General features: G+C 42.0%; 1 protein-coding gene across 4 annotated transcripts in view; it reads right to left on the reverse strand.

The window, feature by feature from the left end:
• FCHSD2 (FCH and double SH3 domains 2) overlaps nucleotides 1-16,040 on the reverse strand; it is a 119,760-nt gene that overhangs the window by 84,974 nt on the left and 18,746 nt on the right. For all 4 annotated transcript variants that reach the window (XM_064411136.1, XM_064411137.1, XM_064411135.1 and 1 more), the window contains exon 3: nucleotides 8,817-8,862. In XM_064411136.1, the coding sequence (XP_064267206.1) occupies nucleotides 8,817-8,862 (46 nt within the window). The remainder of the gene's footprint in view (nucleotides 1-8,816; nucleotides 8,863-16,040) is intronic.

Below are 16,040 nucleotides of genomic sequence, written 5' to 3' on the forward strand. Positions count from 1 at the left end.
TGTGCAGGAGGTAGAATCAAAGTTTTTCAAAGTCTCAGAGTAAAAAAAGGAACACCATCTCCTATGAATTACCTCTGTGTGCCCAACATTTGACAACCACCTGAACCAGCTGAATTGGAGAAAATTTAATCAGCTGAATTAACCAACTGAACTCTACAAAGAATGACATTCTCCATACTTTTGGAGCAATAACTATGGGTTATTTTTTTAAATTAATAAAAATTTTAAGTCAATAAATTTTCTTTTAATTTTTCTTAATATAATAATAGTAATTTTCTTTTTAATTACACTCTCCTGAGTACCATTTTCAGGCAAACTGGTGAAATTTTCTGTTTTCCCCTAAGTTATGGTCTTTTGATTGTAACAGAGAACATGCTTATTATTAGGTATAGAGGCAGAGTTATGTTGGATACAAAGGATTTTTTTCTCAACTGATGGCTCCAGAACAAATGCAGGGCTGACAGAGAAGGTGCAGAAATGCAAATAAAGGCAAAAGAAAGTTAAGAGAAAAACAGCTTTTGAGATGTTTATGGCCCACTAGAAAATACAAGGGATGATGTTCATGCATCAAATATTTGCCTTCCTACCTCAAAGCTTTAGGGATTTAAAAATCCTCAAACACACACCCCCAACCCCACATCCAGAGCATTCCTGGGGTGTATTGACTGCTTGTAGATCCCTGCAGAGCCTGTCCAGCAGTGGTCTGCAAACCAGGATGCATTTCCTGAGGAACTGATACCAACCCAAAAGCTGGGAGGAGGGCATGGCACCACCATTGCCAGGGGACTGGGAAATGGAGCAGGGAAAAGGCCAAGGAGGTGGCTCAGGCAAGGCCTGGGCTCTCTCCGAGAACAATGACATGTTTCTCCTGAGGGATGCACTTTGGGAACCAAGATGCTTAAAGGTTTTCCAAGTCTCAAAGCAATAAGGGCCTCACCAAACTACAGCTTGGTTAAGGAGGTTGGAACAGGAATCCCCTCCACCCAAAGAACCCCGAGATGTGTGTGAGGTGTGCAAAGCTAGGAAATGAAGAGTATTGTATTCCCAGGACAAGATACAAGGAAGGAGGTGGAAAAGGAACCCGAAGAGAGGTGGAGCAGCCTTGGCTGGCACGGACTCATGACTCAGCGCTGCTGCTGCTGCCACTTTGGAGGCCCAAAGTTTCCACTGTGCATATTTTGAAAGCCTTGAGTTGTGACTCGCCTGCCCTCTTGAATCCCAGGAAAAAGAAAAGCAGCTGCTGGGAAGGATGACTGAAGGGAATGGGTTAGGAAAGAACTGAAACACTGAGGTAGCTTGAGAAAAACTGAGGCAGCAGAGGAAAAACGATGCCCACAGAGGAACTCATGGATAACCCCACAGGCTGCAGGACCCACTGCCTGGCTCACTGGTGGGGCTCAAGGGCCAAGCAAAGAGCAGCTCTGAAGAATAAAGTTTTTCATCTGCAAGCAGAACCACTTACAAGGATCCAAATTCCAGGCCCTGGATGCTTCTGAGCGCAGTAATCGGAAAGAAAAATAACAGCTAAAAGCAGGCTCAGAGAAACTTGCTTGCATCAGTTCAGCAAAAAATGGGGTTTCTTTATGAAGGGCTTTCTTTGTAGGAATAGAGTAATTCTAAGCTTAGCAGCCCCTTTATAAGGAACTAGATGTTTTCACTGAAAATAGAAGCTGACAGTCCTCCTCTGTTCTTAGAGAAATATTATTTTAACCTAAAGAATTCCATAAAAACTGTAGAGGATAGCTTAGCATTTTTAAAAGGCTGCCTTTTAAAATTCTTTTTAAATGGACTAATGCTGCAGTGTAGGGTATCTTCATTTTTCTTCTAACAGAACTACCAGTGAGACAGGACCAAAATCAGATATCCCACTTTCCCCCCCACTTTTAAGTTCTGACATGTGTTTTTTGGAGACAGAAAAGTACACGAACAACTGAATGCAAAATCTACATAAAAAGAGAAGGTCAACGATAATATTGTTTGGAATGTCACTCATAGACCCACAGTCTTTGTTCCGGGCAAAGTATATTATATTAAATGTTAAATGGACATTTAATATAGAGAATTCTAAAGAGCTTCTTGTTTGGGGGAAAAAAGGGAAACGTGCACTAAGAGGTTGAACTGTGACAAGTGCAGAATGGTATCAATAATCCCATTATAACATCTGATTTGTCAAACTTGTCTCTACAAGTTATTCTAAAATTCACAATAGTGTTCCTAACCATTTATGAAATGGAGCAGCTCAGTCTTTGTGGCCTTCACGGCCACTGATTCTCCATGCTTTTTTGGGAAGAATGGCCTGAATAGCCACGGAGTCCTACACTTCATTTTCCTGCCCTGCTCATGGATATCCCAGTGCTTTGAATGGAGAACATAATCCAAAGGTAGCACCAGGCAGGTGTTTTGTTTCTGGAAGCAGCAAGTTCTGCTGATGCATTGTGCACCACCGTGGCTGAAAGGACCAAACCAGGCCATCAATATGCATGAGCTCCACGCCAGGCAGTGACTGGGAAGTGCTGCCACTTGGGATCCTCTCCCAAAAAAATGCAAAGTTAGTCGTGATGAGATTTAAAACAAACTAACAAAACAGTCCAGGCTCCAGGTGTATCTGAAATCACAGGCATTCCACACTACATATGAGATTTTCAGGCATATGACAAGGAACAAAGACTTAAAGTGCTTATAACCCAGGTTGAAACACAGGTCTTACGCTGAGGTTTTTTCTACCTCATGAATCCAAAGCTTCTTTAGAAAACACCAGTGATTATCCAAAATAGCTATCTTAAATCACAGAATCCCAGAATGGCTTGGGTTGGAAGGGACCTTGAAGATCATCCAGTGCCACCCTCTGCCACGGGCTAGGACATCTTCCACTATCCCAGGTTGCTCCAAGCCCCATCCAAGCTGACCTGGGACATTCCAGGGATCCAGGGGCAGCCACAGCTGCTCTGGGCACCCTGAGCCAGGACCTCTCCACCCTCACAGGGAATAATTCACAGGTATCAACCAAAGGCATCATCTCCAAGCAAGAATCAGCTCCTTCTGAAGGCTCCTCACCCTCCCTGGTTTGCAGGGTCCATGGAAGAGCAGGAGGAAGCCCATGGAAAGCAGCACAGGTTGTTTACAAACAAATCTGCCTGGCATGGTTGTCTGTGACAGACAGGATCAACCACAGCAAGTTTCCAAAGGAAGGAAAAAGAGGAGCCTCACAGCCCTTAAGGATCCACGGGACAACATCACTCAGTGCAGGAATAGCCCTGAATGGCTCTGGCATTTCTGATATGGGATCCAGAGGTTTCATGGATACAGCTTTTCCCACTCCCCCAAGCAGATCAGGCAGCAATATCCAAAATAAAGTCACACACTAAGAGTCCGTGGGTCTGCTGCCCTCTCCTACAGAAATTCCTACAGCAGGAAAGGTGGAATATTCAAGTCAGAGCTTGGATTGTAGGATTTCAGTAGCTGTTCTCTCTGCACAGACAAGAAATAACTCTGTTAAGAGAAAAAGGTGCCACATTCATACAGCCACTACTGGGAAAAAACGGAACTTTATGGATAAAGACCAGCACAAAGTCTCCTCCAGGCTCTGGGCTGGGAGGAGAACATTCCCCAGTGCTGGTGGACAACACCATGGATTTAATATGCAATTAAACCAACACACCGAATGCCTGCTAAAATGGTTTGCAACACTACCAATAAAGTAGGAAGAAGGTACCTCAAAGCTCTGCCACACTTGTGAGTGGTGCACATGGAGCACCTCAGGCCTCCAGGGTCACTTCTTACAGGCTGGGTTTGTTTGTTTGTTTGTTTGTTTTAATATTTTGCCTCTCTTTTAAAACAGACACAAACAAATACTTGCAGACACTCAGTGAGTTCATTCCTGGAAAAAGATTTAACTCTGAGTTTTTCCTAGTGTTTCCTACAGAAAGTTTGAAAGTACAATAAATACACAGGTGGGTTTCAAAGCAATCTGTTACCTTTCAAATTAATTGCTATCAAATACATCCAGATACAGCAGCCATTCAGCTCAGGATAACCAGGATGGAAGTTTCAACATAATCCACTCATGTACTACAAGTGAAAGTTTCTCTGCAGAGAAATCACAGGATGACAGCTAAATTCCTTTCAAAGATAAGCCTGAGATAAAAGAAAAACCAGCCTAGTTTCTGCATATGAGCTAATTATGAACTGAACTCTCCTCACAGGATCTGGAATACAGAAGATTCAAATTCCTTAAAAGATGAAGTGTCCTAAGTCTTAAAAATACATCTTCCATACACACACCAAAACTGATTTCCCAGGCTTTTTAAAATTACTGCTTGACTACAGAAGTCATCAATTTCACCATAAAACAAAACCAAGACCAATGTCTCAAGTAATACAGAAACACTCTAGAGGGAGGTTTAGCACTGCAGCAACTCTAAAATCATCCTCACAGGAAGAAACAAGTAACTTAAGTTCATCTGTTAACAAAACAGCTCCTGAGCAGTCAACCCACGGCTGCTCCTTGTTTGTCCCCAAGTCGGGACCCACCCTTAAAATCCACAATCTCTTCCTGCTCTCCCACAGCAACCTCCTGCATCCTTTGGGATTAAAAACTCCAAGCAATTCTGCCCAGACTGCAGGCAATGATCTCATGGAAAGCTGCTTGCTGGCTTTGCAGGGCAGGTACCTCAAGTTATTTTTTCCTGCCGCTCCAGGGGTTCAGGCTCAGAGGCAGAGGAAAGAATTTGCTTCACCCTGGAATTTTTGTTTTGTGTTCCAAGCCTGTTGTAAGGCTGTGTTTGCCAGGCTGCAGCTGTTTTGCCTGGTGGGATTTAGGAATGAACCCAGGTGACTGGTGTTCCATGCTGACAGGGTTCTATTTCCAGAGCTCCCCAGTACCATTCCCAAATCTCCCAGCTGTTCCTGTGCAGTGTCTGCCATCCTCCTGCTCCTGCAGTCACCACTGAAACGCTCCAATAAACCAGTGTATTTTCAAAATGTATTTTGGTATCCATTCTATCAGAGATTTGTGGTATTTTGGCTAAAATCCATTCCATTTCTCTCATTCCTTACAAGTGTAATACCATCACCTTTCCAGTCTTTATATGATAAAGTTAATTTTCACAAAGTGTTGGAATACATGATAAAGAACAGCAAAGGAAAAAAAACTTAGCCATGGCAGAAGTTATTAAGACATGGTGGGAATGTCTGATTTAAACCCTTATGATTTTAATCCTCTGAATAATTGTTCAAAAGGCACTGGGCAGCTTGGCACCCTTGTTAGAACGTGGTAAAAGAAATGGTCAGCTTCTATTTTGCTTTTAAACAATAGAAAACCAGTACATTCTAGCAAATATATAAATAAATAATATATAAAATACATATGTAAAGATATAAAATAAATCATGTTACGTATCTGCTTTATATATTATGTATACACATGCACACATTATACTGACAGAAACTGCCATAGGAATATTGTAAATTTGTAGGAAATATTAATGCATATATTCTGATGCCTTGAAATGAGTGTGTTTTCTAGGTCTGGTGAGACACAGGGTGAGGGAGATGGGTAAGGGTGGCCACGGTGTCTGCTTACATCCACCTCTCCACCTTTCCTGCTCCTCTCACTTCCACCTCCAGCTGCTTTTCCCTCTCACATCCATTTCATCTTATTCACACTCCTCTCCTGACCACTGCCATGGATATGAGGAGCTGCCAGCAGGACTCTGTGGCTAGAAACTACATTAACTTTTCTTTTCTCCACGTTTGAAAATGTTTTAAATGCATGAAGTTTCTCAGTGCCACAGAGAAGCAATCAACACCGAGTGCCCTGTCCCTTCCTGATGACCGATAAGCTGGTTTTACTGAGCACCCACAGCTCTTCAGTGTTCATCTGACCTCTAGAAAACACACACAGGAGAAAAAAAATCCTAATAATTACTGCCTCTTAAAAAAAAACCAAACTGAACAGACACTTCTACTTGTGCCTCACTTGAAATGTAGCTCAGGGAATGGGCTCTCCCACCTTTTCTGTAGAACATCAGTGCCTTTCGCTGAGGTACTACAATTAGAAACTCATTAGCATGCAGGGAAACTCAACCTCCTTGAGGTTACTTGCAAATTCCAAGGGGCCAGGCCATGCTGATTGCCTGGAGTCACGTTTTACTCTGAAACAATGATAATGAAACATCAAGCAAAACCAAAACATGACAAGGAAGGTCATCTGTGTGTTCCCAGACTGTGAGGGACTGGTCTCTTGAGTTAAAAGTGTGAAATAATAGTAACTGTAGCAGAGATGTATTTATAATCTCAAGAAAAACCCCCAAAAAACCAACATTTTACCTATTTAACATGCTGGGTAAAACATTTTTTTTTGTAGGTAGCAGCAAAAGCACACATTCAGTAAACTGTTTTTTCACCATAAGAGTATTCTCAGGCACTGATTTCAGGTAGCTTATTAATCATGGAGAACAGCTAATAATAACAATATAAAATTGCAATTTAAATGCTATTAGCAGGCATACTGTTAGTGGGAAATGAGAACCTTTCTGAACTCTCATTTCTGAATATTAAGGTAAGCCTCTAAGCATATATTAAATAATGCAGGACCAAAAATACAAGGGGAAGAGCTGAGTGCAGAATCCCAATTGATCTAGAAAACTGCAGAATTGCTGATACACTGGATCCTTCTCCCATTTATACCACAGCACAGCCTAGAAAAGCCAGCAAAGAACCCACTGGAGATGGGCAATAAACAAAAAATAGCTCCAAAAACCTTCAAAGGCAACAGGTGAAAACACAATGCAAAAAAACTTGGACAAAATAAGAGCAGGGGAATTTAAATCCAGGCCCTGTAATTCATCACATACATTTGCACCACTTACCATGTAATTAGGGGCAAGTTATAAACACAGGGCTGGAGTGTTTCACTTGCCTTTGGACAGGTTCTCCTGCTCCCAACAAAAGCACTCTGTGTTTAGAAACTTGGCACCCAAGTGCAGGGCACCAACCTACAATTTTTTTTAAACCAACAAAGCCTTCAGTTCTGGGAAACTGATTTTCACTGGCCACCCTTCCACTGCTTCTAACTTGCCAAAAAAAAGTCAGATGTCAGAATATTCCAAATTCCCTAAGGTGACAAGAGGCATTTGGGGAGAATCTGTGAAAAGGTTTAAAAATCTGGCTTCATAAACTACTGAGCATTTCCAACTCCCTTTGGAACTGGTTTAAAAGGAATATCTCACTGCAGATGAATGCGACTTCCCATTTATTTGGAGCACAACTTCTCTCCCCAAAAGGCTTTATGTGCAATTTTATTACCACCTCCAAAACAGAAATCCTTTTAGAAGAAGCATCCAACATTGTTTTGGAGCTGTGCACTTATCAGCAATCCGAGGAAGCGATCCCACAAGACTTCATTCATAGACACAGCTATTCAGTGACTCTCAAATGCTGCAGCTGCATTGCTGCAAAGCTGGGGGGGCGTTAAATCCAAAGAGCTGAAAGCCTCAGTTGTTAGGTCTGAGCTTTCTGAAGCGCAGTGTAATTATTTTTCCAACTTATCAAGACTATTCCCTAAATGCAGTGACTGTTGTGTCTCTGCATATAAAACACATTCCCAGTGTCTAATGGATAACTGTGTTAAGAACTGGTGTTACATTTGCTACATCAGTGAAAAAAAACATCACTCAAGAACACACATTTTTAACCACAGTTTCAGGAGGCACCATCATTGAAAAATTCAGGTATTTAATCAAATTTAGTTCAGCTGCCAATGGAATTGATACTTGCCAAGGTAAACTCAAAACTGGAGGAAGAATGGGAGCACCAGTAACTTATGGCACTGTTGTCAGTGAGTGGGCTTAACTGAGCACAAATTCCACGTGCTGTAGGAAGGGTTTTCAGGTGGGTGTTAGGCTGAGAAGACATGCAGAAAATCCAGCACTGAAACCTCATCCATCACAGGCACAGGAATGAGCTTTTCCCAACTGACAGTGAAGCCTGGCCCCAGAACAAGTTTGCTCCGTGTATTTTGGGGGTGATGCAGCACTGGGGACTAAAAGGATGTTTAACATGACATCCTACAACTGCTCTTGGAAGCAGCCTGGTGACAGCTTGTGTTCTCACATTCCACGTCAGGCACATCTCCAGTTGGATTTATGGCACACTGAGCTCCACCAGCTCACTCCCTTGGATTTCATTCTACCTTTAATCTATTTTAAAATAAATTAATGTATTTTTAATCTGTTGTACTTGGACTTAAGCTCCAAGAGCCTTTACTGTAAATTAAACAGGCAGCTGCCCCTTATTAGATGCTTTCTAATTTTGGACTGGGGGAGAAAAAGCAATCCTCCCTCTTTTCTCACAAACAAATCAAAATTCATTCCACTCCCTATCACAAGCATGAGGCCAAATCTGCTTTTATTTCAGATGAATGGAAAGCTGCTCTTACTGAAGAATGTGAATTTAAATTTATTTTGGATCGAGTAAGCCAGAACATTTCCTCTCCCTCTAATTGACCTGATTTTACCTTTCACTCAAATTTCACACTGACTTCTGAGAAAACCACATGGAGTTTGACTTTGTAACAATTGGGAAAAAATGTTAAAAATGTTTTATGTACTCAAGAACTTCCTCAAGTCAAAATACATGAAAATACAGAATGGGCTTAAGTCCTGTATAGATCAAACTGATTCAGAGCTTCAACACATTTCATGGTAAGAACTTACGGAAAAGATAAATGAACAAAGTATACACCATGATAATTTGCTGATTAACTAATTTTACCAACAGAACAATGCCACAGCCATCAAAATTATTCCAGAACCTACCTGTGCATATTCTTTCTCAATTGCAGCTCTTTTCTGACTGAATGCTCTGAAAGAAAAGCAAAGAAATTCAGTTAGAACATTAAGCAAAACACTCCAAATTCAATAATTTAGTCAAAATCCATTAACACAGACAGCAAAACTCTAAAAATTCAATAATTTACTTTAAAAGGAGCTTCTGCTGGACAGTCTGCAGAGTGAAACAGCAACAAAAAAGGGAAATGGTTTGACAAGTGCACATCAGTAGCCCAGCAACGATTGTGTGTGGACTTCACATGTGTGATGGCTGAATTTCCAAGTTTTCTTGGGCAAACTCAGTTCCCAGGACTCCTCAATTCCCAGGCATAAATAGCATTTTCTTCATGAAAAGCTCATCAGCTTTCCAGCAGTACAGCTGAGTGAGGAATTTGGGAGCACAGAACAGGATTTGACATTATGTACCTAGACAGACTTACTTCATTTTCTTCACACTTGTTTTGATGAGTTATTTTCTTTAAGCTATACCACAAACGACTCAGCTTAAGGCTACACCACAGGCACAAAAAAAAAATCTAATTACATTTAAATTAGTTACACAATAACTCTGGTGACACGCCAATAAAGAAAAAAAAAAAACCACCTCAGGAACATCCTCTAATGAAGTTAACTCAATAAAAAGGAGCTCTGGACAGGCTCCTTTTATTCCTGCCTACCGCATTTCATCCATGAAGAGTATCCACGTGCTACAGGCTCAGCTTCCCCAACAGGATGTAAAACAAAGTTTAAATGCATCATGATTGCTTAAAATTATTTCCAGACCAATGACAGTCCAAAAGATCTGGCCATATTCCAGCTCCAAGAGTTAAACTTCCCAAATCCCCCTTGTGTTCCAAGGGCTGTGTAATTCCCATATGAAACACCTTGATAGTGAAGTTTGAACAAGTGAAGTTGGCTGAGATGCCTGTGAATGAATTTCCTTTGTAAAGCATTCCAAGTATTCCAGCTAATATTATAACCCAATTTCTTTTAGAACCTCCTGTTCCAAAATCCAATATGCCAGGCAGTTTAGCAAACACCTAGAAACCACAGCATTCCTCTGAAAAGACTCACTTTTCTTTCAGAAGTACAAAGAACTGCACAAATAACTCCAAGGAATAACTGAAAGGTGTTATCAATATTGAAAAGGTAAGAAAACAAGAGGCAGTCTTTGGAACATAAATCTGGGAATACTTTAGGCAAACACAGTTATTTTCCAATTCTCAGCTAACTGCATCTCAAAACATAGAATCAGGGCTGAATTACACCAAACCTGGATATGAAGTTGTGTATTTCACCTGAGTTTTTCCTCACCCCATTCAAACCAAATTAGTCTTCAATTAATTGCAAAACAATGACAGTGACAAGCAGGAAGCCCCAGATACCCCAAAACTTTCTACATTAAAAGTTTTGCACCACAGAAGAAAAACAAATCATTCAACCAGCCCTTGTGTAGGATCACAAAATAACAGGGGAATCAAACTGACTCCCAAAACCAACTGAAATCTTGGAATTGGATCGACCACAACCTTCATCAGGAGGAGAACGGATTGTACAGCAGCACCTCCTTATGAGAAATATTTCAGTTTTAGATTTTGTTCTGTATTTCAAATGGGGAAATAGTTGGCAAGATGCTGTATCCAGTATTGAAATTTGTTTGGCCGAATGAAGAAAATGTTAAAGCGTGGAAGGGCAGTCGGGATCAGCCGCCTGCATTCCTTGGAGCCGGTGCTCCCTGCGGCTTTGGGACTGCGCTTCCCTGGCCTGGACCAACACAAAGCTGCTTTTAACCTTGGGACAGCTCAGACAGCAACCCTTCTATGACAGCTATGAATGGATTACAAAACATGATGAAAGGGGAGACTGAAGTCAACGCATTTCCCAGGAGAAAATTATTTTGAGCAGGGGAAAAGAGAATTCTGACTAATAAATGCATCATAGTTTCTTAACTTGGGCGGTGTGAAAACTTTGACGTGTGTGTATCCAGATTTTATGTGCAAAGCTGGGATAGTCTTAACCTTATTGTCCTTCAGGATGGGGACTTCCAAGGCCATTCATATAAGGAAACATTTGTTTTCATGAAGTAATAAAATGTTCTCTAACTACTGGTAACTTCTTACAACACGAGGTAGTGAGTCTGCAAGAAAGCAGGAACATTATTTTGTGTGTTTTTAAACTAGGGAGCATTAATACTTACTTTTACACCTTTTTCTCAAAGTAACCACTAACTAAGTGCAGGAACCACCAGAATTGCACTCCCCAAAAAGGCATTTTAGTTTGTGGACAGTAATTCCTCAATATATTGTTTATCCTGTCAACATTAATGCAATACATTTATTCCCTTCCCATTTTCACTCAGGCTGTGTGAGACCAGGGAATTCTAACAGAGCAGCAGAAAGAAATCTTCTCTTCCTATCCCCACTTTGCTAGTGACACTTTTTCTAGTGTTGAGCCTTCACTGCAAATTCCCAACCCCAAATTTCAACCACTGGCACGTATTTCCATCACTCGCATCCATTAAAGGTAACAGATGCTATGAAATATTGAGGTATCTTTTTATATTCCCATTGTAGAAGAACATAACAATGTGAATTAAGGAGTCAGGTCAGTGGAGAATCATATTTCATTAAGTTTTCCTACAGGGAAACAGGAGAAACAGATGGGCTTAATTATTTCATGGATGTCCACTTGGGCTGGAAATGTGTAAAGCTCACACCTTCATGAAAAATCAATTGAAGAACATTAAAATATACGTTAGTGTTTTATAAGACAATGTCCCATCTGCCAATATTGTGCAGTTGTACAAATCTGAAGATCAAAGTCACAGCTTGCACAGCAGAAAGCTCAACCCAGTGACACCCTGAAAACCAGAAAGTGAATTAGTCACTGTATAAAAATTTAATTCCATGCAGAGCTATGCAAAAACGTAAACACACACTTCATGTTCAGGGCTCTTGAATAAAAGAAGAGGCTAAATTTGCACCAGTGAATGTATTTCTATTCAAAGGCTGAGAAATTCAACAATGAACCAGGCAAGGCCTGAATCCCATTTGAAACAATTTCTCATACAAGATGATGATAATGATCAAAAACCCAAGGTATTAACTGGAAAATTCATACAGCTCACCTGACACCAGCAGGTTGTGTTTGGGAGTTTTTTGGCTATGAACATTCAGACTAATTGCTTGGAAATTTTGATGAAATTTTAAAATCCTTACAATTAACACAAAGCCTCAGAAAACAGATAAACTAATACCACATCCAAAACACCCAAAAACATTTGGCTAAAGAAACACCTTTTGACTGACCTTGACCTGAAATTAACTCAGGTCAAAATTCAAAATTCCTGAAGTAAATCTCCCTAAGAATTGCAGAGCACATTGCAGCTGGGTCAAAACTGACTCAATCCACCACCACTCGAGAAGATGAATCAGTGAATTTTGAAATACCCAAAAATTTCCAGCTTCCCAGAAAGCAGATCAAGGATAATTCCTGACAGCTAGAACACACAGCAGTGGAAAAATATGACTTTACAACTTGTGCTTATAATGTACACTGGGAGCACACACACTCAGTGTGCAATCATGTCCAAAGTAATACTATCCTGTTTTTTTTTTAGTATGCACTCAATCCAAAATTTTCCATTAAAAATATGAAATCAGACAGCTCTCATTATTAAAAAAAAAAAAAGAAAAAAAAAAAGGAGCAGCTGGTTTTGTCTCAGTGACAAAAACCACTCCATCAGCTTGAGCCAACCCCAAATATTGTTGAATTTCTTTGTATTTATTCTTTCTTGTCCTCTTTTTAAACCACCCCAGACTTTAAAGGGTTTTGAATGATTTTTAGTGGGGCACAGGGAATAAATAAGCATATTGCATTACCGCTGGCAGCATAAAGATGAAATTTAGCAATTACCATCCACAAATCACTCCTGACCAATCTCTTCAATGGTGAAGACATGCAGTGAAGTGTTTCTGCCCAGGATGGCATTGAAATTCCAGCCTGGAGTCCCAGCCTGGCCTGCTGCTCAAGGCTGGAATGCCCCTGCACTTGGCATTTGCCTTTGCTGACCTTCCAGAGGTTCCTGCCAGCCCCTGTCACCCTGGACACAGCCCTGTCTCTCCCCCAATTTAAGAGGCTCCTTCAACCTGCCAAAAGCCCCATGCCACCATCCAGGCTGACTGGAGTCATGGACCAGCACGGAACCACTGACCTCTGAGGGATTCCCAGCTGCCCTTGGCACTGCTCCCCACCACGCAGATTTGGGGAGCCCAGACAACTTTCCAGCCAGCTATCAGTCTGTCTGTCCCCAGCGTGGCTCTAAAGGTGCTACAGGACTGTGTCAAAGGTCCCCCTGAAGCCACCACCTACAACACAGGCACTGCCAGCTTTCCCAAAAGGCAGTCAAGCACCTTTTGCCCTTGGGATTCCATGCTGGCTGCTCCAAACCACCTTTGTGCCCCTTCAAGGAATGGAAAGGAAGCCTCAAAAATTTTTTCCAGGTTTTGCTGTGTAATTTACCCAGGAATTAAGGGAAAGCTGCTGTTCCCAGATCCTCCTCCCAGCAGTCTTTGAATATAGGTCCAGTGTTTGTCCTTCTGCAGCCATCAGGAAGCTCTCCTGACTGCCATGACCTTTCCAAGGTGACAGGGAACCATCCCAGTGCAGCTCTGGAGTCCCAGCAAGCTCCAAGGGCTGCAGCTGCACCTGCCCTGTCCAGTTCCATTGCACAGCTCACAGGGCTCAGCTGGGATGGAGTTAATTTTCTGCACAGTGGCTGGGATGGGGCTGTGCCTGGGATTTGTGCTGAGAACACAAAGTTCCGGGCACAGATAACTCAGGGATGTTCCCGTTATTGCTGAGCAGTGCTTACACAGCTCAAAGCCTTTCCTGCTCCTCACACCACAGAATGGTTTGTGTTGGGAGGGACCTTAATAATAATCTTATTCCACCCCTGCCTTGGGTAGAGACACCTTCCACTGTCTCAGGTTGTTCCAAGCCCAGTCCAGCCTGGCCTTGGGCACTTCCAGGGATCCAGGGGCTGCCACAGCTTCTCTGGGCACCCTGTTCCCATTAGTGAGTAGGCTGTGAAAGTGTAAGAAACTGGGAGGGGACCCAGTCAGGATAGATGACCCCAGCAGACCAAACAGCATTGTGCTCAGCAATAAAAGATGGGGGAAGAAGGAAGAAGGGATGTTCCAAATGATGGCATTTGTCTTGCCACGTCATAGAGTCATTAATGTTGGAATAAACCTCAAGGGATCACTGAGTCCAAGCTGTGCCCAATCCACATCTTGTCCCCAGCCCACAGTACTGATGCCACATCCACTCCTTCTTTGGACACCTCCAGGGATGGGGGACTCCAAACCTCCCTGGGCAGCACCTTGCAATGCTTGATAATCATTTCCATAAAGAAATTCCTGCTGGTGCCCACCCTGAGCCTGTTCCCTCTCCTCCTGTCCCTGTTCCCCCCCGGCTGTCCCCTCCTCTCAGGAGCTGTGCAGAGCCACAAGGTCGCCCCTGAGCCTCCTTTTCTGCAGGCTGAGCCCCTTCCCAGCTCCCTCAGCCTCTCCTGGGGCTCTGAGCCCTTTCCCCAGACCATGACACTGAATTAAAATATCCATTGGAATGCCAGCTCCCACTATAAAATCCAAATGGGAGCAATCCTGAAATACATGGGAGGAGGGAATGGGCCAAAACGTTTTGCCATCCCTTGAAGGAAAACAGGTTTTGTAAATTAAACCTAACCTTGTTTGGTTTAATTCAGTACTTTTATGCGGATGTCTCCTCTCACTTTTCCCCAGCAACATGAAAAATGCACCATAATGAATCAGTACCACACAACCAAATAACTGCTGTTACCTGGTTTTTAATTTAAGGACAGGTGTGCCACTAACAAAGGCACGACTGAATCCCAAATACTCCAGCCAACATAAATCATCCCCGTGGCTCCGTTCAGGGCAGGGGTTGGCAATAAATGCTGAGATAAGATAACACAGCAGCAGCTGCATGGCTAATGAGGGACTCCAGGAACACCCATGCATGCAGGGACACACTGCATTAATATTCCCTGCCCGTGTCCAGCAGACACAAAGACAACATACCTGGAGCAATAATGAATCTACAGAAATTATTCATCACGACAAGACCCTCAAACACTGCAGTGTAATAATGCAGAACTCCTCTTCGTGGCTTTTCTCTTTACTAAACAGGATTACTGCCACAGAAACGTTTTAGAAGATTTGCATAAAATTCTGAGTAGCTGAAGGGTAAATTATTTTTCAGAACACCACAATTTCTGAAGTTACCTGTACACAGGTTGCAGAAAGCACGGCAGTGCAACAACCAGGTTATTAAAATTTGGAACATACTTCACAGAATCCCAGAATGGTTATGGTCAGAGGGGATGTATAGAACATCCCATTCCATTCCCCTTGTCCACCCTGCCACAAAGAACTCAAGACTCCAAATTCAGAGATTTTTGTAGCCTGACTTTCCCTTTCCCCAGCAAAACTCCTCCAGCGTTGATCACTGAACACCACGAATGATATTTTTTATTTATACATCAAAAATTTCACCTCAGACAAAGCATGGCAAGTGAAGTTTCAGCTTAATTACATCATGTAAAAGAATTAACTCCTTTATTACAATTCTCTGTACTGTCAGACCACACAAAATCATCAGCAAAATCACCTCACCAGGGAATCCAGGTCCCTCCAATCACTTTCTGGCTAACTGTATTTGATTTAAACACCCCCAAATTTCAGTAAAACCAGTGCTGACTCTAACAGTTGATCTCATGTCTTTGCTCTTGCAAAAAGGCAACTGAAGAAATTAAGAAGTTGCAAGCAAAGAGAAAGTCACTTCCCATTTCATTTGCACAGAATACTTCAGGCTCCTTTTCAGCCATTCCAAGAAAAAAAAATCACCAGAGGTCACATTAGAGCAAATCACAGCCTTTATGTTTTGTTTTAAAAATAACAAACTCTCTTTTGTTCAGTGGTTTTATACCATCTGAATGAAAGAGATCCCTTCCTAGAAAGATGACCCTTTTATATGCATGTTATCACCTGCCAGGGTTATGTTATTGCTAGAAATTGGCAGTTCAGCTGTACCTTTATCAAGGGGCAAAAGTTCCATGCCAGGTTTGAATAATATCAGCCCTGCCACTATTGCCTTTCCTGCTGAAGACTTTGTACCACCTACTAAATA

Source organism: Passer domesticus, chromosome 2 (assembly GCF_036417665.1).
Source record: "Passer domesticus isolate bPasDom1 chromosome 2, bPasDom1.hap1, whole genome shotgun sequence".
NCBI classification, from domain to species: Eukaryota; Metazoa; Chordata; class Aves; order Passeriformes; family Passeridae; genus Passer; species Passer domesticus.